This window comes from Acipenser ruthenus, chromosome 8 (genome assembly GCF_902713425.1).
Source record: "Acipenser ruthenus chromosome 8, fAciRut3.2 maternal haplotype, whole genome shotgun sequence".
In the NCBI taxonomy this organism is placed as follows: Eukaryota; Metazoa; Chordata; class Actinopteri; order Acipenseriformes; family Acipenseridae; genus Acipenser; species Acipenser ruthenus.
The window spans coordinates 46,133,284-46,153,443 of record NC_081196.1 but is presented as its reverse complement, the minus strand read 5'-3'; the positions used below and the strand labels follow the sequence as shown (position 1 = coordinate 46,153,443).

General features: G+C 37.6%; 1 protein-coding gene across 2 annotated transcripts in view; it reads left to right on the top strand.

The window, feature by feature from the left end:
- Positions 1-2,040: 2,040 nt before the first annotated feature.
- The window catches only part of LOC117406987 (uncharacterized), a 28,614-nt gene continuing 10,494 nt past the window's right edge, over positions 2,041-20,160 (top strand). Inside the window, exons 1-9 of one of the 2 annotated variants that reach the window (XM_059029104.1) lie at positions 2,041-2,417; positions 5,230-5,520; positions 6,726-6,974; positions 11,040-11,144; positions 11,570-11,713; positions 12,574-12,750; positions 15,032-15,208; positions 17,497-17,667; positions 19,945-20,082. In XM_059029104.1, coding sequence (XP_058885087.1) covers positions 2,357-2,417; positions 5,230-5,520; positions 6,726-6,974; positions 11,040-11,144; positions 11,570-11,713; positions 12,574-12,750; positions 15,032-15,208; positions 17,497-17,667; positions 19,945-20,082 — 1,513 coding nt within the window. In that variant the 5' untranslated portion in view covers positions 2,041-2,356. Of the gene's footprint in view, positions 2,418-5,229; positions 5,521-6,725; positions 6,975-11,039; positions 11,145-11,569; positions 11,714-12,573; positions 12,751-15,031; positions 15,209-17,496; positions 17,668-19,938; positions 20,083-20,160 lie in introns of both variants that reach the window. The other variant, XM_059029103.1, reaches the window with a different exon arrangement.

Sequence of the window (20,160 nt, the reverse complement as noted above, 5' to 3'; positions counted from 1 at the left end):
ATGCAATTATTGTAGTTCCTAGCACTATCTCCCACTTTCAGCTAATATTATTGTATGACAAATTATCTTTAAATAATTTAACTTGGATACAAAACCATGGGAATTCAATGGATTTAATAAAACATCTCCAGTGTAGTCAGATTAGGACAGCGAAGTTGAGGGATTAGGTTGGCTGAATATTTTTTGATATGGTTGCAAATTCTAGTTCCTCCAATTGGAATATGCCATCTATACTTTAGAAACCTCAAAGAAGGGAATACATTTTCTTCAGAGTCCTGAACTGAAATAAATGATTTTAAAGTCCTTTAAAAGAAGGGCTGATCTTTTGGAAATGTTGAAAGTTATTCTTCAGAGCGGGTGGAGTGGAAGGCCATGTAACAATAAGTCTTGTAAACTATAGGGGAGGAAATGTTTTTAGCAATTTTAACCCAAGATGGGAGATAGCTTGATTTTACAAACCAATCTCTAAGAGGCCTAAACTGATCAGATAAATAATACCAGTGAATTGGCCAGTGTTGAAACCCCAGCGTTAACCATTAGTGTTGATTTGAGGTGTTTAATTTTCACATTTGGCGCCACGCGGTGTTGTTTCATATCTAAACCAAGGTATAATTCACAGTGTAAAAAAAAAGGACACTAATCCAGAGCAATACTATCAACATCCGGGATTTTGGTTGCCGGTTTCTGTAATGGAGCCGCTTCTGTCCGTGCTGGAGAAGTTCAAGGTAGGCTAATATATGGTAACGGGCACGGCTGGACTGACTGTTGGTGGATTGTGTGCTGTACCCGAAGCAGGCCTTGACAAATGTGTTAATGAGCAGCAGAGGACACTGGGAGTGGGAAATAGGGTAAGGGAAATATTGTTGTTATAAATGTTGTGATTATTGTAAGTGCCCCTATTAGTTATGTTGCTATACCCTGTAACTGCTGAAACGTTCCTGTGTTGTTTTATGTAGTATGTGAATGTCACCTTGAGAGGCGGGGCAGTGATCTGGGGTGGGGAAGGGCTGTCTGTGATTGAGTGTGTGGATGGTGCTGACTTGCTGTTGGATGCCTAAATAAACCATGTGTATCTGTGAGCCTTGGTGTGGGTTTCTAATTGTTACTGTGCTCCCTATAATATTTTTTTTATTAACTTTCATGGCAATGAAACAGTATTTGACAAATTATGAGGTTATTAGTTAAACAGTAGTTAAGTGTACATACTTTATATACAGAGTACAATTGTGTACTCATGTGAGTTAAATTATCATTACAGCAGTGTTATTTCCCATTTTACAATAAAGGGGTGCTATTAATACACTGACAGGGATCTAAATTTAACTCCCATAGTGGCTCTGGACTCTGGCTCTGGACTCTTGACTAGAGGGTTGTGGGTTCAATCCCCAGTAGGGGACACTGCTGTTGTACCCTTGAGCAAGGTACTTTACCTAGATTGCTCCAGTAAAAACCCAATTGTATGTAAAAATAATGTGTGATATCTGTATACTGTGAAAAAATGTGATATCTTGTAACAATTGTAAGTCGCCCTGGATAAGGGCGTCTGCTAAGAAATAAATAATAATACTGATTTTAAGACTTGCTTTCTTTCATCGCCATATAAATTTACTGATGTCACACACCAGAGTAATTCAACTCGATGTCATCTATAACTATACACATACTAGTGCTAGAAATACTAAAAAAAACAAAACAAAAAAAACATACTAACTTTAATATCTTGAATATACTGAGAAAGACTTCTTTCAAAACGTTTGTTATTGAACTTAGCAAGTTTCTTTCAGTACGTCATATTCAGTACATATCTCTATTTTTGAAGGAGGATGACCAGAGGAACCGACGACAGACTACCTCAACGCCCCCACCTGTTTCACCCTGCTCCGCGGCGCTGCCTCTGTTACAATTAATAGTACATTAAAACAAAGGGAAGGATATGTGATACCACGACCTGACAGTAACACACACACACACAGATAACAGAAACACGTTTCTTATTTATTGTCGGGGTTGGTCGCAAGAGGGCACTAAAGAGCAACTAAAAATAAAATAAATAAAACAGTAGATGCCAATCCAGTATGTATGTGATGTTGTAGATATTTGTATTTTTCATTTAGGTTATAAGATCCAGGTTTTATATTTTGAATGATGCGCATTGTCTAAACTAAAATATACTAATGTACAATAATAACCAATAACACGCGAGGACAGTGTGTTAATTTCATTTTCACTTTCACATTTGTCGTCGACCATTTTATATCACTTACCATTTTGCCCTCGAAAGATCAAGTGAACAGGAGTAAATAATCGGCTGCACAGTGCCATAAATATAAATGTTTATATTAATAAATACACAAAAATGCTCAGAAGAACTGTATTACATGTCAGCCTCTGCATGCTACTGGCGCAGCACATAACAGGTAAGTTGATATTTTTCTACTGTACCGACGTCTCTTTACTGGTTACTAATTAAGACAGCTTGTTGTTGCACATTTTGTGTAGTCGTAAACATTCGAATCTCTAGTTAAATTCTTCCTGACCATGTCATTAAAATAGAACTCAAACGCGTGTTTGGAGAGGAAGGAAACGGAAGCTTTAGGCGTGGCCCTTAAAAAAATAAAAAGATGTCACTGTCTAATTAGTTACAATCAAGTTAACCGGAGTCGAAATCATGTACTACTATTCTTAAAGCGACTGGCAAATGTACAAATAAATATAGGCTAGTTGTGAAATTATAGTAAGTATATGTAGTCGTAAAATATGTCATAATAATTCCAATAACTTTAAGGCACCAGTGTAAGGAGTTTTCTTTTCGGCTGATTTGGCAGTTGCGCTTTTCGTTTTCTCTTCTGGTCTGATGTTAAATTACTGTCTGTCAGCAGTCTAGGGTTTTTTTTACTGGCAGTAGATCAGACACTTATAATGGATGGCTTTCCTGTTTCAAGCGGAAAGCCTCTTCACACCGAGATATTTACAACTCCAATACAATACAGCGAGCGGTGAAATACACATTGATAAGAAACGAAAAACGTCTTATCAAACAGTACGAATGAATTCAAAGTAAAAGCTTATTCCGAAACCGTCCAATGATAATAATATTTTGTCACACTGTCATAATGGATCAATTGCAAGTTGCAGAGTTAGTACGGAGCTGCGTAAGTTGCGTACTAGCTAGTACGGTGCTATCTCGGGATCATCCACAGCTGCGTACTAAGTTAGTACCAATTACATCGGAAAAACAAGCGGAACAAAGTTTGAGACTAGCTGATCCCCAGCTTACGGTACTAAGGAATCGTTGTTGTTGTTACCAAACAGGAACTGAAGGGGGCTCTGAATCATTCTTTCATTATCAGAACCGCTTTATCCTTTTACAAGGAGCCAGACACGGCGCAAGGCGGGATGGCTCTGAATCAGAACATTTGAAATATTTGTACCAGTAATGTATGTATTTTACGATATTATGTGCTAATAATCATTTTTTACAATGCTACAAATAGGCCGACATTTATACATACATATTAATTCGTCTCTAACATATATTTATATGTGTGCACGTAACAATTTTTTTTTATTTTTTATTTAAGATATATGCATGGTAAAATACTCCATATCAGGGCACACGGACTGCCTATAAAATACTCAACCAAGTGCAATGCCATGAAATAAACTAGCAAAGCTGGTTTAATTTTGACACTCAACATACGACACCATTCTCATTGGACCACAACAAGTACAAAATAGGGAAGGGGTGGTATTCCGAAGAAGTATCATAGATAATCACTTCTAAAAACACCCTGAAAAGAGCACTGTTTATTTTATTTTTCAGTGTGCCCCCAGGTCCTACTATGTAAAATAACACTTAACTCACATTCTACCCACTGTGTCCCTACTCCCCTATTGTAGTCGTAATGTAATGTAATTTTATTTTACTATTACTATATCCGTACAGGCAGCAGATGCTTCAAATATAGTGACGACATATATATATATATATATATATATATATATATATATATATATATCTATCTATCTATCTATCTATCTATCTATCTATCTATCTATCTATCTATATATATATCTATATATATATAGATATATATATATGCACACGTTATTATTTCAGCAAACATAAACTGCCAGTACTTTCTGGAGCTTTCACACGTCTTCCAATATTCCACTTAGTACGATACCAAAATTCTTAGTCCATAGCAAATGAGACTAAGTTAGTTCCGTACTTAGTATCCTCTAGAGGGCAGCAGCTGTTATTTTTTGGGTTCGTTGCAATTGAGACCTTTTTTAGTAGGCAGCTGGGGACTAACTTCAGCCGCCAAGTTCGTTGCAATTGGTATTTAACTTGCGTACTAACCACGGGATCATCCCCAGTTAGTACGCTGCTTTCAGTTCGTGGCAATTGACACATACATTTCTGGAAAATATTTCTGCTGCTTACTATACACACAATTTGTAACACACACACACACACACACACACACATATATACACACACACACACACACACACACACACACACACACATACATATATACATACTTATTTTCTTTGTTTCTTTATTTTTTAAATTAATTTCCTATTACCAGGGCGTGAATCAGCGAGCTGCACAACCTAGCCCCTGGAAACGTCCTGAAAAGCTAGATCCCTGGTAGTTGTGTAGAATAGGAATCCCAAATATATTAAACTTAAAATACCTTTGTTCTTTTTAATCCAAATATCAATCATTACATAAATTAATGAACTTAATTAATTTTGTGATTTGTTTTCGATAAAATAGTCACATGCTTGGCTATTGGTGTTTTTAACCAAACAGCCTGCCTGCAGACAGGTAAATCTAAACCTGGAACAATTGTTCTTAAATTTGTTGATGCACTAAAATTTCCTTTTATTGGGATCATGTGTTTTTTTTTTTTCTTTGTTTTTTTTACTGTCCCTAGTTTACGGTATTTGTATTGGTTCCACACTATGCTTACTTTTACCTATAGCTCTTAAGTATTCATCAGTAATTTACATCATTGGTAAATCAGCCTGTATTGTATCCGTGGTTATCCACGATTACCCCTGAAAAGAAGTGGCATTTCCTTGGGTGGTGAAAGCTTTATTATGAGTTTATTTAAATTGATCAGCACATTACAAAAGGGTGTTCAAGACAACACATCAGGTTGTATGTAGCACGTGCTTGATTGTTTATGTATTTATTCGTTTCTTTGTTTGTTTTAGGTGAACCCCAAAACATAGATGGCTTACAGAATGAAGACATTGTTTTATGTCCAGTCTTGGATGGCAAATTGGAAGAAATTACATGGAAGTTGGGCAACAATAAAGTTGCAGAATATGATTTATTTAAAATCATAACATATTATGGTGATTTCAAGGAACAAACAAAATTAAACATTACAAGTGGGTGTCTGAAAATGAATAATATTACAGATCGGCGGGATGGATTGTACAAAGCAGAACTACAAATTCGAGGCAAGCTGCAGGAACGTGAATTCAAACTAAAAGTGTACAGTAAGTTTTATTTTGTTTGTTTGTTTGTTTTGTTTATTTAATTAAATGTAAAATGATAAATGTACCCTGGTGTCTTGGGCAAAATGATCCATAGCACCAAGATATCATTTATATTTGAAACATATTTTGAGGTATAGAACACTATATGCAAAGCTTTCACTGATTATTCCTCCACCAGACTCTTATTATTACACAGGGGTCATAGTCATCTTATTGTCCCCTGTGTGGGATGCATATTCAGGCTGGTAATTATAGTGGAGGTGGGTATACCTCCTCTTGGGTGTAAACCTTCCAATACATATTGTACATCAACACCAGTGTTATACAGCTATGGCCAAACGTTTTGCATCACCCTATAGAATTAACTCATTTTTCTTCATAAAGTTGAATGAAACCTGCTGAATAATGTTGCGTTAACATATTGAATTACATACTGCTTTGTAGTTTTCCATATACTTAAAGAAAAACTGACAAATTAAAAAAAAAATGACATTTCAAAATCTAACATGAAATACTGTACTATTATTATGGTTTCCAGTAGACTTTTGAGATATCATTTGGCAGTTTCTTTGATTACATGATGTTAAATAAAAGATTGAAATTATGTTCATATAATTTTAATTATGTTTCAATCCTAAAACTTTTGGCCATAGCTTTATACCCGGAAGGACATTAGTCCTCCAGTGATGCAGCTTTGTAAGGACCAGTATATTGGGTAAAATGGAGGCTGTTTTTCTGTACACCTGTCTGTCTGCTCGTCTCATTTACATTTTGACGTATATTTAGAAAACTGCTTATCCAATTGTGTTGAAACTGAAGGACCATCTTTAGCACAAACTGAGTGAATCGGAATCTTGCTGTATAATGTCTGTCTAATGTAGCTGAGAGGTGATGTAGCTAAGAGTAATAACCAGGTATTACACAATGGAAAACAAGATCAAGCCCAGTTCTGTATAATTGTATTATGGTGCACACAAATCTACAGCTTTGTGTATCCACCTCAAAGTCTAACATAGAAAAAAATATATGTTGATTCATTAATCTAGATCAATTTACACTATTCATTTTCTATTTAATAGCTGTCCATTCCCATTATGTTCCCATATAAAATACTTGTATGTATTTGACGACAATAAAGTGTGTTATATAAGATTGAGTGTTATTTGATGACAAATAATTATAATATAAAATCCACTCCTCCACAGGACCTGTTTCCAAACCGACTGTAACCTGCAGTGTCACCGATTCTAATGTCACTCTAATCTGTGAGGGAGATGAGAGCCTGGGTGACCACTACCGATGGGAAGGTCATGAGAACCAGGTGCTTCGTGTGGCGAATGAGGGAAAATATCTGACATTTTCAAAAGAAGACCATAACATAGAGTACACATGCATTTTCAGCAACCTCAAGAGTGAAGAGAGAAGTGACCGTGTTAAAAACTGCTTTGTTCCAGGTCAGTAGATGAACCAATGGGAGATTCTTCATCATCAAAGTTTTGTGTTGTAGTTTTGGGTGCCTTGCTGTTTTTCATTCATATGTCAGCCTTGGGTAGCATTTTCTGACATCATGTGGTGCACTTTCTTAGATACAGATTCAAAACTCTCTCAGTCTGTTAAACCCAATACTGTCTCTGCTTTGCTTACATCATCAGATTTTAGAGCTATAGATTCTCCTTTTATCAATTTAGAAATATAGCTAAGCTTAGGCCTTAGTTTACCGTATTTCCTCGAGTAAAAGTCGACCTTGTGTAAAAGTCAACCCCCCCCCATTGTGAGGGCGAGATTCTGGTATACATTTTTTTTACGTAAATATATGTATTAGATATCCTTATGGAGTTTGAGCGGCAGATTTGCAAAAATAAAAATGTTATAAGCACTTCTACCTAGAACCACCAGACACGTCATTTTGACGCGTATTACAATACAGTACGTGTTTATTTTTCGTTTTTTTGTATAGCCTACAATAGTATTATTTTAGTATACAAGCCCCACCCACACTTCCTTCCTAGCCCACACGGAAGTATGTATTTCAGTGGAATGTGGGGGGTGGTGTGGTCTGGCTGTAATTCAGTGAAACTGCGTCTGTGTTTTACGTGACAGCTCCTGGATGTAAACAAACCTGGGATTCATTTTTTTATATATAGACAATGTCAGTGAATCTTTTTCGCCAAATCTTGAGATGTTTGCGTTTTGATTTGAGAGAAATTAGAAGCATTTGCTCTGGCAACGAGGGCAACAAGGATTTGCCCACAGCAATGGAGGTGCTGCTGTTTCCCACAGAAGCACTATGCTGCAGGGTCACAATAGAAAAGGTAACATTATTATTATTATTATTATTATTATTATTATTATTATTATTATTATGCCCCTCCATAGTGTTCATGCTGCTGCCGGTCATCGCAATCAGTAAATATAGGCTTTTACTATAAATTATAGATCGGTTTATATGTGTACTAGTTGACCCTCCCCAACTTCAGGATTGTGTTTTGGGTTTAAATTCTTGACTTATACTCGAGCAAATATGGTAACTAAGAGAAAGATGGGCCTCGGTGCAGGACCTTATTGTGGGCCCAACCTTTCTGTAATACTTTTATGAATGTAAAACATGCCAAGTCAAGTGTTCAGTATGTAAGAAATGACCCACGACAGGGTGTTCGTTAAGACAATTCTTACCGCACGCCCTGTGTGCGTTGTGAGGCACGAGGCCGCAGGCCGAATGCCTTCAACCACCCAGTTGCAGGATGAATAGTGAATTTTTTTTTTGTGAGCCGGAGGACTCAGCCAGCTTTTTTCCCTGGTGTTCCTGGTGTGGGAAGGAGGACCACCGCTGGACTGTGCTTTGGGACTGGTTGGTACACCCAGAGGGGGACCTCTTCAATGACCTCCCCCTAGCAATCAACGCCCTGTGGTGCCGAGATGGGGGGAGGTGGGATGAAAGGGAAAAGCAACACCACCCGGCGTCCATCCAAGAAATTGCCCTGATGGTTTTAGGGTATCTGGCCGAAGACATGGGAGAGGCCCCAGTCGTTCGAGAGCCAGAGGGGGTGGAGCTGCCGTCCCGAGAGCCAGAGGGGGTGGAGCTGCCGTCCCGAGAGCCAGAGGGGGTGGAGCTGCCGTCCCGAGAGTCAGAGGGGGTGGAGCTGCCGTCCTGAGAGCCAGAGGGGGTGGAGCTGCCGTCCCGAGAGCCAGAGGGGGTGGAGCTGCCGTCCCGAGAGCCAGAGCGAGTGGAGCTGCCGTCCTGAGAGCCAGAGGGGGTGGAGCTGTCGTCCCGAGAGCCAGAGGGGGTGGAGCTGCCGTCCTGAGAGCCAGAGGGGGTGGAGCTGCCATCCCAAGAGCCAAAGGAGGTGGAACTGCCATCCCAAGAGCCAGAGGGGGTAGAGCTGCCGTCCCGAGAGTCAGAGGGGGAGGAGCCACGGACCGGATAGTCAGAAGGGGAGGAGCCACAGACCCGAGGGTCAAAAAAGGGGAGAAGCCATGTACCCAAGAGCCAGAAGGGGAGGAGCCACAGACCAAGAGCTAGGAGGGGAGGAGCCACGGACCAGAGAACTGGAAGTGGAGGAGCCATGGACCAGAGAACCGGAAGGAGAGAAGGCTGACACCCTTCAGCAGCCCTTGCACATGCTGCTGAGGAGCTCAGTGGAGGCGCACCCGACTGCGACGGCAGGAGGCGCCAGCCTGACCTCAGAGGCCGCTAGAATGGCCACAGCCATCACCTGCTCTTCCCGAGGGTCCGCCACCAGAGGGAGACGGGCCGCCGTTCCCGCCTCTGCCACCAGAGGGAGATGTGCCGCCGTTCCCGCCTCCACCACCAGAGGGAGATGTGCCGCCGTTCCCGCCTCCACCACCAGAGGGAGATGTGCCGCCGTTCCTACCTCCGCCACCAGAGGGAGACGGACCAATGTTCCTGCCACCAGCGGGAAACGGGCCGCCGTTCCCATCTCCGCCACCAGAGGTGCCACCAGTGCTGGTCCTGCTGAGGGTCCAGGTTCCCTGCCAGCGTCCGCGTGCTTTGAAGGTCCGGGGCCCCCGCCATTGAAGAAGGCTTGGGGGTTCCGACATCAACCCCGCCCACCACCGCCCACTGAAATAGCCCACCCGAGGGACATAAGGGGACTCTTGGGGGAGGGCTTGGGTTCAAAGGGGGGGGCGGAGTCTGCTGCTTGTAAATATTGGCAGGGATGGGGTTAAATTCTCCTCCCTGTCCAGGTTTATTGTGTCAGGTGACTGGGGGTTGATTGGAGTAATTAATAATCAATTGGCACCCAGCCACCTGACATAAAAGGAGGCCTCAGCTCCTCATTAGGGAGAGGTAGCTGAGGAAGCAAGCTGGTATTTTGTGTTGCTTGCTGGGGTTTGTCTTTGTGTGCTGTTTTTTGAATTTTTGCATTCCAGTGAAGGCATAGCTCAGCCTGGAAGCTGAGCCTGGAAGCTTATTTCTGTAAGTTTTACTTTGTGTTTATTGTTTGTGTTTAAGAACCCTTTTTGTTTGGCCCTCGTGCCTGTTTATTTTGTGCCTTTTATTTAATAAAATTATTTTGTTTGAACTGCAGTCTTTCTCTGGGCCTCATCCCTTGCACCACCCTGTCACACTCTGGTTTTAAAGATCGTATTTGGGAGTTGCTTTGAACCTCCTGCCAATGCTTATCCTTCAGCCCACATTAACAAATAGATATGTCTTATTTATTATATTCTTTGTTCTGTGCATTCTGCTGATTATGGGCTCTATGTGTCATTGATTTTTCTTTTGTGTCTTGACTTTAAGTAGGTTTTTGTGACTTTGTAGACCTACCATGATGTATTAAAGTCATTTTCACTCCCGTAACTTAGTTTCATCGTTGCTGTGAACTGTTTGACTACAGTGCATGGCCCTCTTGAGTGGCTCATGCTCATTTAAAATCTCTCACACTGGTCGTCTTATCCAGTTGATGAGCGGTATATCAGTAAACGACTCTTCCCACACCGCTTCTTGCACATCGATTTTCTCATAGAATTCCAGATGAAAGAAAACTGAACAGTGCTTAATTCACACTTATAAAGATTGCTGTTGAATATACAGAATTATCAAAACTGAAAATGATTCTAAACAACAAGAATGCATTAGTCAAGATAACTGTCATGTTTCAGATCCCTCCCAAGTTGACCTTTTAAATAAAGTTTCATTCATAAAAAAGAAATCTTTAAAATGACTCCTGAGTGAAAAACTTTTTGTAATATGTTCCACAGGCAGGAAAACAGCAGATGTAAAAAAAGGCCTTCCATCATGATGATATGTCAGTTCCTCAGGCCTTGCTTTGGATTTTGAGGTCCTTGTGAAGAACGGGGGTTATTGCTTATTTTGATTCAGATTGGTGGGGTGCTACAGTAACCACAGGGGCTTTCACAGGTGTGACCCAGGTGCCTTTGAGGTGTTTTAGTCTCTAAAAGCTCCAGATCTGACGCAGTCTGTTTTATAAGCACTTTAAACTGCTATTTGTATTGTTTGATTAATTACTAATTATTTTACTTGTATTTATTTTTAGGTAGACGTTCCCATATATTGGTACCGATACTGGTGTTTCCGGCAGTACTGCCATTACTGGCAGGACTGATAGTGTGGTGTTATAAATCTTATGCACAGTCACAAGGTAGGAATACTTCAATTTTCTGTTGTGTAACATGAAGGTGCTGACTATGAGAACCCAACACGTCCTTATCAAGTCAACCAATATCTGAAAATGTTAGGCAAACCTTGTTGTCTTTGACATTTTGTACAGCTGTTTTAATGCAACAGTATTTTCTTAAACACATTCAGGCCTGCAAACTAGTGCCACAACAAGAAGTCATGTAGCACAGCTGGGTCTTCATACGGATATTATCAAACATAAAGATATGTAATAAACTTAGGCTAGATCAGAAATATACTTGATATATTTTATGTTAAGTTTAAAAAATATGAAGCACACCAACAGAATAAATCTCAGTATCAGCAAATATTATTCAATGTTAATATTTAAAATATCTTTTTTTTTTCTTTGCCTGAGTGAAAGACTTTTTGTAATATGTTCCACAGGCAGGAAAACAGCTGATTACCAGGCAGTGCATAACGAAGAAGGGAATTCAGAAACCACCACTACAAACAACATGCAAAGTACCTTACCACTGCACGGGCCACAGCAATGTGACGTGCATGTGGATGCGAATGTGAATTCCAAAGGTATGTTATTATTTAATTCAAGAAATTACAAAAACACCAAGCAGAACTCTATAAATCGTGTCGATGCAAAGATACATTCTGAAAGGGTTAGGGTTGTAGCTACTGTATGCTACAGCTGTGGCCAAAAGTTTTGCATCACCTAGAATTTTAAGATTGAGACATAATTTAAAAACAAAACTATATGAACATAATTTAGATATTTTTTTTTACACCATGTATTCAAAGAAACTACAAAATGATATTGCAAAAGTCTAACGTAAGCCATAATAGTAGTATGGTATTTCATGTTAGATTTTGAAATGTCACTTTTTAAAATTTGTGTCAGTTTTTTATTAAGTATATGGAAAACTACAAAGCGGTATGTAATTCAATATGTCAAAGTAATATTATTCAGAAGGTTTCATTCGACTTTAGGAAGCAAAATGAGATAATTATATAGGGTGATGCAAAACGTGTGACCACAGTTGTAGGTTGTTTACATTACATTAGAAAATGAACAGAAAATGACAGTATTACCGTATTATTGAGACTGCTACTGTATATTAAAAATGAAAATGCTGTGATATAAAAGACCTCCAGTAATCATGAAGTAAGAGCTTTATTTATTTTGCAAATGTTTTGTTTTCGTACAAATCTGCATTTTTCACAGCAGTACTAAACTTTATGAAGCCACATTCCTTATTTTTATACGTACAAGTTTCTATACATCCTAATATATTGCGTGACGTTTACCATAAAAAAGCAATGAATGGTTATTTTTTGTTGTTACCAGAACATCATGCAGTTCAAAGTTATATAATAATTTAATTTAAGAAATTGCAACACGTATTTTAAATAATATATATTTTCCTTTATCAAAGCCACAGAAAATGCACACACAAGTAAAAAAGAGGTGGTAAATGGGACAGAAGAGATTCCAGCGCCCGATCCTGGAAGTAATGAGCAAAGTAAGATGGGAAGTGCAGAGAAAGGTACACAGGATGAGGAACAGCAAAAGAAAGAGACTGAAGACGCTCAGACATCCTCAGAATCTCGAGGTAACGGACAGTTTTTGAGTTTCCTACTTTACTTCTACCTAATTGTAGTGTAGGATATTTGAAAATACAAAAAACTGCAGTCACATCAGCAAATATTATTCAATGTTAATATTTAACATATCTTTCTTTTTTCTTCACCTAAATCGCAATGGTAAGAATGCTCTTAAAGAGGGTATCAGTTGCTCCTGATTTGCTACTGTAGCTCTTTCTGTCTCTGACTATTCCTGGATTGTCCAGCGCTAACTAAATCACATCACCGCCCAGGACAGACTGATCAAAATCACCCAACATTGGGGAGATGGCACGATGCAATGCAAGCTGTTTCAAGTGTGCACATCGTATAGCAAATGTGTTACATTTATCAACATTGGGCCCGTTGTGTGTGAGTCGATGTGGGAGGGTAGCGTTGCGGTCAAGGCTGTTGGCGGTGATAGCAGAGACAGGAGACGGAAATTGCATTTTGTTCTGATCATTTTATTGTTTGGAAAACAGAAATAAATATTTAAACAAACAATTCCAAAATAAATCAGCACCCAAGTTAAAACTATCTTAGTGCAGGAAAGAGAACACAACCTGCAGCTCTCAACCCTTTGCTTAAACTAACTCACCCCACAATACGAAGGAACTAGCTCCCCAAAATAAAATGAAATAAAAAAGAAATAATGCAAATATATACAGCTTCATACCATGCTGCTGTTTTATTTGTACCGTTATCACAATGGGAATGTCATTACCTGTCTTTAATAAACAATATCTTGTCGTAATTATTGTAGCCTATACTATAACAGTAACAACGTAAAGGACTACTTGTATCTGAACAAAGAACCACCATTAATAATACAGTTTCACACCCCCCTCCCCCTCCAAAATCAACTAAAATAATGTTTTTTCATAAATATGTATTATTAAGCCAGAGTTGTGAGTTGTGAGCTGTGTAGCACTACATGCAAAAGGTCAGCTCCACAGCATTTGGAAGGACTTTGATAACAGACAATGTTTTAACTTCTTTTATCCAGACGTGACATTGAATGTTTCCTAAAGCCGCAGCAGGGCGAGAGAGGGAGGGAGGCATTGCATTAAAACGAACAAATCTAGCCTTTACTATTCATTTCAAGTAGAGTCTGTGTTAACAGTACATACAATAAATTATGGGTCAAATTCCATCAGTTGTGATACAGTATAATTAAGAAGGTGAAAACTCAAAGGTTAAACAATTCTTCGTATTGTATCGTTGGATATAAAAAGTCATGGCTGTCTGCTGAAGGAAGACTTTCACAGGCTTTGGGCTTTGTAAAGTATGGTTATACAAAAATAATATCCTGTTTGGTTTGATGTATTTTTAATTTTTATCAAGTGGCTGTGGACTACACTATTAATAGTAACTCATGTACAGTAAATACAACCAGATGAAATTACAAAATGTGGGTTCAACTAAAGTGGAAAATGAATCAAAAACACCAGCCAGAACTCTGTAAATCGTGCCGATGCAAAGATACATTCTGAAAGGGTTAGGGTTGTAGCTACTGTATGCTACAGCTGTGGCCAAAAGTTTTGCATCACCTAGAATTTTAAGATTGAGACATAATTTAAAAACAAAACTATATGAACATAATTTAGATATTTTATTTTACACCATGTATTCAAAGAAACTACAAAATGATATTGCAAAAGTCTAACGTAAGCCATAATAGTAGTATGGTATTTCATGTTAGATTTTGAAATGTCACTTTTTAAAATGTGTGTCAGTTTTTCATTAAGTATATGGAAAACTACAAAGCGGTATGTAATTCAGTATGTCAAAGTAATATTATTCAGAAGGTTTCATTCGACTTTAGGAAGCAAAATGAGATAATTATATAGGGTGATGCAAAACGTGTGACCACAGTTGTAGGTTGTTTACATTACATTAGAAAATGAACAGAAAATGACAGTATTACCGTATTATTGAGACTGCTACTGTATATTAAAAATGAAAATGCTGTGATATAAAAGACCTCCAGTAATCATGAAGTAAGAGCTTTATTTATTTTGCAAATGTTTTGTTTTCGTACAAATCTGCATTTTTCACAGCAGTACTAAACTTTATGAAGCCACATTCCTTATTTTTATACGTACAAGTTTCTATACATCCTAATATATTGCGTGACGTTTACCATAAAAAAGCAATGAATGGTTATTTTTTGTTGTTACCAGTACATCATGCAGTTCAAAGTTATATAATAATTTAATTTAAGAAATTGCAACACGTATTTTAAATAATATATATTTTCCTTTATCAAAGCCACAGAAAATGCACACACAGGTAAAAAAGAGGTGGTAAATGGGACACAAGAGATTCCAGCGCCCGATCCTGGAAGTAATGAGCAAAGAAAGATGGGAAGTCCAGAGAAAGGTACACAGGATGAGGAACAGCAAAGGAAAGAGTCTGAAGATGCTGAGACATCCTCAGAATCTGAAGGTAACGGACAGTTTTTGAGTTTCCTACTTTAAGTCTACCTAATTGTTGTGTAGGATATTTGAAAATACAAAAAACTGCAGTCACATCAGCAAATATTATTCAATGTTAATATTTAACATATCTTTTTTTTTCTTCACCTAAATCGCAGTGGTGAGAATGCTCTTAAAGAGGGTATCAGTTGCTCCTGATTTGCTACTGTAGCTCTTTCTGTCTCTGACTATTCCTGGATTGTCCAGCGCTAACCAAATCACATCACCGCCCAGGACAGACTGATCAAAATCACCCAACATTGGGGAGATGGCACGATGCAATGCAAGCTGTTTCAAGTGTGCACATCGTATAGCAAATGTGTTACATTTATCAACATTGGGCCCGTTGTGTGTGAGTCGATGTGGGAGGGTAGCATTGCGGTCAAGGCTGTTGGCGGTGATAGCAGAGACAGGAGACGGAAATTGCGTTTTGTTCTGATCATTTTATTGTTTGGAAAACAGAAATAAATATTTAAACAAACAATTCCAAAATAAATCAGCACCCAAGTTAAAACTATCTTAGTGCAGGAAAGAGAGCACAACCTGCAGCTCTCAACCCTTTCCTTAAACTAACTCACCCCACAATACGAAGGAACTAGCTCCCCAAAATAAAATGAAATAAAAAAGAAATAATGCAAACATATACAGCTTCATACCATGTTGTTGTTTTATTTGTACCGTTATCACAATGGGAATGTCATTACCTGTCTTTAATAAACAATATCTTGTCGTAATTATTGTAGCCTATACTATAACAGTAACAACGTAAAGGACTACTTGTATCTGAACAAAGAACCACCATTAATAATACAGTTTCACACACCCCTCCCCCTCCAAAATCAACTAAAATAATGTTTTTTCATAAATATATATTATTGAGCCAGAGTTGTGAGTTGTGAGCTGTGTAGCACTACATGCAAAAGGTCAGCTCCACAGCATTTGGAAGGACTTTGATAACGGACAATGTTTTAACTTCTTTTATCCAGACGTGACACTGAATGTTTCCTGAAGCCGCAGCAGGGCGAGAGAGGGAGGGAGGCATTGCATTAAAACGAACAAATCTAGCCTTTACTATTCATTTCAAGTAGAGTCTGTGTTAACAGTACATACAATAAATTATGGGTCAAATTCCATCAGCTGTGATACAGTATAATTAAGAAGGTGAAAACTCAAAGGTTAAACAATTCTTCGTATTGTATCGTTGGATATAAAAAGTCATGGCTATCTGCTGAAGGAAGACTTTCACAGGCTTTGGGCTTTGTAAAGTATGGTTATACAAAAATAATATCCTGTTTGGTTTGATGTATTTTAAATTTTTATCAAGTGGCTGTGGACTACACTATTAATAATAATAACTCATATACAGTAAATACAACCAGATGAAATTACAAAATGTGGGTTCAACTAAAGTGGAAAATGAATCAAAAACACCAGCCAGAACTCTGTAAATCGTGCCGATGCAAAGATACATTCTGAAAGGGTTAGGGTTGTAGCTACTGTATGCTACAGCTGTGGCCAAAAGTTTTGCATCACCTAGAATTTTAAGATTGAGACTTAATTTAAAAACAAAACTATATGAACATAATTTAGATATTTTATTTTACACCATGTATTCAAAGAAACTACAAAATGATATTGCAAAAGTCTAACGTAAGCCATAATAGTAGTATGGTATTTCATGTTAGATTTTGAAATGTCACTTTTTAAAATGTGTGTCAGTTTTTCATTAAGTATATGGAAAACTACAAAGCGGTATGTAATTCAATATGTCAAAGTAATATTATTCAGAAGGTTTCATTCGACTTTAGGAAGCAAAATGAGTAATTATATAGGGTGATGCAAAACGTGTGACCACAGTTGTAGGTTGTTTACATTACATTAGAAAATGAACAGAAAATGACAGTATTACTGTATTATTGAGACTGCTATTGTATATTAAAAATGAAAATGCTTTGATATAAAAGACCTCCAATAATCATGAAGTAAGAGCTTTATTTATTTTGCAAATGTTTTGTTTTCGTACAAATCTGCATTTTTCACAGCAGTACTAAAGTTTATGAAGCCACATTCCTTATTTTTATACGTACAAGTTTCTATACATCCTAATATATTGCGTGATGTTTACCATAAAAAAGCAATGAATGGTTATTTTTTGTTGTTACCAGAACATCATGCAGTTCAGAGTTATATAATAATTTAATTTAAGAAATTGCAACACATATTTTAAATAATATATATTTTCCTTTATCAAAACCACAGAAAAAGCAAACACAGGTAAAAAAGAGTTGGCAAATGGGACAGAAGAGATTCCAGCCTCCGATCCTGGAATTAATGAGCAAACTAAGATGGGAAGTCCAGAGAAAGGTACACAGGATGAGGAACAGCAAAGGAAAGAGTCTGAAGACGCTCAGACATCCTCAGAATCTCGAGGTAACGGACAGTTTTTGAGTTTCCTACTTTACGTCTACCTAATTGTTGTGTAGGAGATTTGAAAAAACAAAAAACTGCAGTCACATCAGCAAATATTATTCAATGTTAATATTTAACATATCTTTTTTTTTTCTTCACCTAAATCGCAATGGTAAGAATGCTCTTAAAGAGGGTATCAGTTGCTCCTGATTTGCTACTGTAGCTCTTTCTGTCTCTGACTATTCCTGGATTGTCCAGCGCTAACCAAATCACATCACCGCCCAGGACAGACTGATCAAAATCACCCAACATTGGGGAGATGGCACGATGCAATGCAAGCTGTTTCAAGTGTGCACATCGTATAGCAAATGTGTTACATTTATCAACATTGGGCCCGTTGTGTGTGAGTCGATGTGGGAGGGTAGCGTTGCTGTCAAGGCTGTTGGCGGTGATAGCAGAGACAGGAGACGGAAATTGCGTTTTTGTTCTGATCATTTTATTGTTTGTAAAACAGAAATAAATATTTAAACAAACAATTCAAAAATAAATCAGCACCCAAGTTAAAACTATCTTAGTGCAGGAAAGAGAGCACAACCTGCAGCTCTCAACCCTTTCCTTAAACTAACTCACCCCCCCAAAGGAACTAGCTCCCCAAAATAAAATGAAATAAAAAAGAAATAATGCAAATATATACAGCTTCATACCATGCTGCTGTTTTATTTGTACCGTTATCACAATGGGAATGTCATTACCTGTCTTTAATAAACAATATCTTGTCGTAATTATTGTAGCCTATACTATAACAGTAACAACGTAAAGGACTACTTGTATCTGAACAAAGAACCACCATTAATAATACAGTTTCACACCCCCCTCCCCCTCCAAAATCAACTAAAATAATGTTTTTTCATAAATATGTATTATTGAGCCAGAGTTGTGAGCTGTGTAGCACTACATGCAAAAGGTCAGCTCCACAGCATTTGGAAGGACTTTGATAACAGACAATGTTTTAACTTCTTTTATCCAGACGTGACATTGAATGTTTCCTGAAGCCGCAGCAGGGCGAGAGAGGGAGGGAGGCATTGCATTAAAACGAACAAATCTAGCCTTTACTATTCATTTCAAGTAGAGTCTGTGTTAACAGTACATACAATAAATTATGGGTCAAATTCCATCAGCTGTGATACAGTATAATTAAGAAGGTGAAAACTCAAAGGTTAAACAATTCTTCGTATTGTATCGTTGGGTATAAAAAGTCATGGATGTCTGCTGAAGGAAGACTTTCACAGGCTTTGGGCTTTGTAAAGTATGGTTATAAAAAAATAATATCCTGTTTGGTTTGATGTATTTTAAATTTTTATCAAGTGGCTGTGGACTACACTATTATTAATAACTCATGTACAGTAAATACAACCAGATGAAATTAAAAAATGTGGGTTCAACTAAAGTGGAAAATGAATCAAAAACACCAGCCAGAACTCTGTACATCGTGCCGATGCAAAGATACATTCTGAAAGGGTTAGGGTTGGAGCTACTGTATGCTACAGCTGTGGCCAAAAGTTTTGCATCACCTAGAATTTTAAGATTGACACTTAATTTAAAAACAAAACTATATGAACATAATTTAGATATTTTATTTTACACCATGTATTCAAAGAAACTACAAAATGATATTGCAAAAGTCTAACGGAAGCCATAATAGTAGTATGGTATTTCATGTTAGATTTTGAAATGTCACTTTTTAAAATGTGTGTCAGTTTTTCATTAAGTATATGGAAAACTGCAAAGCGGTATGTAATTCAATATGTCAAAGTAATATTATTCAGAAGGTTTCATTCGACTTTAGGAAGCAAAATGAGATAATTATATAGGGTGATGCAAAACGTGTGACCACAGTTGTAGGTTATTTACATTACATTAGAAAATGAACAGAAAATGACAGTATTACCGTATTATTGAGACTGCTACTGTATATTAAAAATGAAAATGCTTTGATATAAAAGACCTCCAGTAATCATGAAGTAAGAGCTTTATTTATTTTGCAAATGTTTTGTTTTCGTACAAATCTGCATTTTTCACAGCAGTACTAAAGTTTATGAAGCCACGTTCCTTATTTTTATACGTACAAGTTTCTATACATCCTAATATATTGCGTGATGTTTACCATAAAAAAACAATGAATGGTTATTTTTTGTTGTTACCAGTACATCATGCAGTTCAAAGTTATATAATAATTTAATTTAAGAAATTGCAACACGTATTTTAAATAATATATATTTTCCTTTATCAAAACCACAGAAAACGCAAACACAGGTAAAAAAGCGGTGGTAGATGGGACAGAAGAGAATCAAGAACCCGTTCCTGGAATTAATGTGCAAAGTAACAAGGGAAGTGCAGAGAAAGGTACACAGGATGACACATCCTCAGAATCTCGAGGTAACGGACAGTTTTTGAGTTTCCTACTTTACGTCTACCTAATTGTTGTGTAGGAGATTTGAAAATACAAAAAACTGC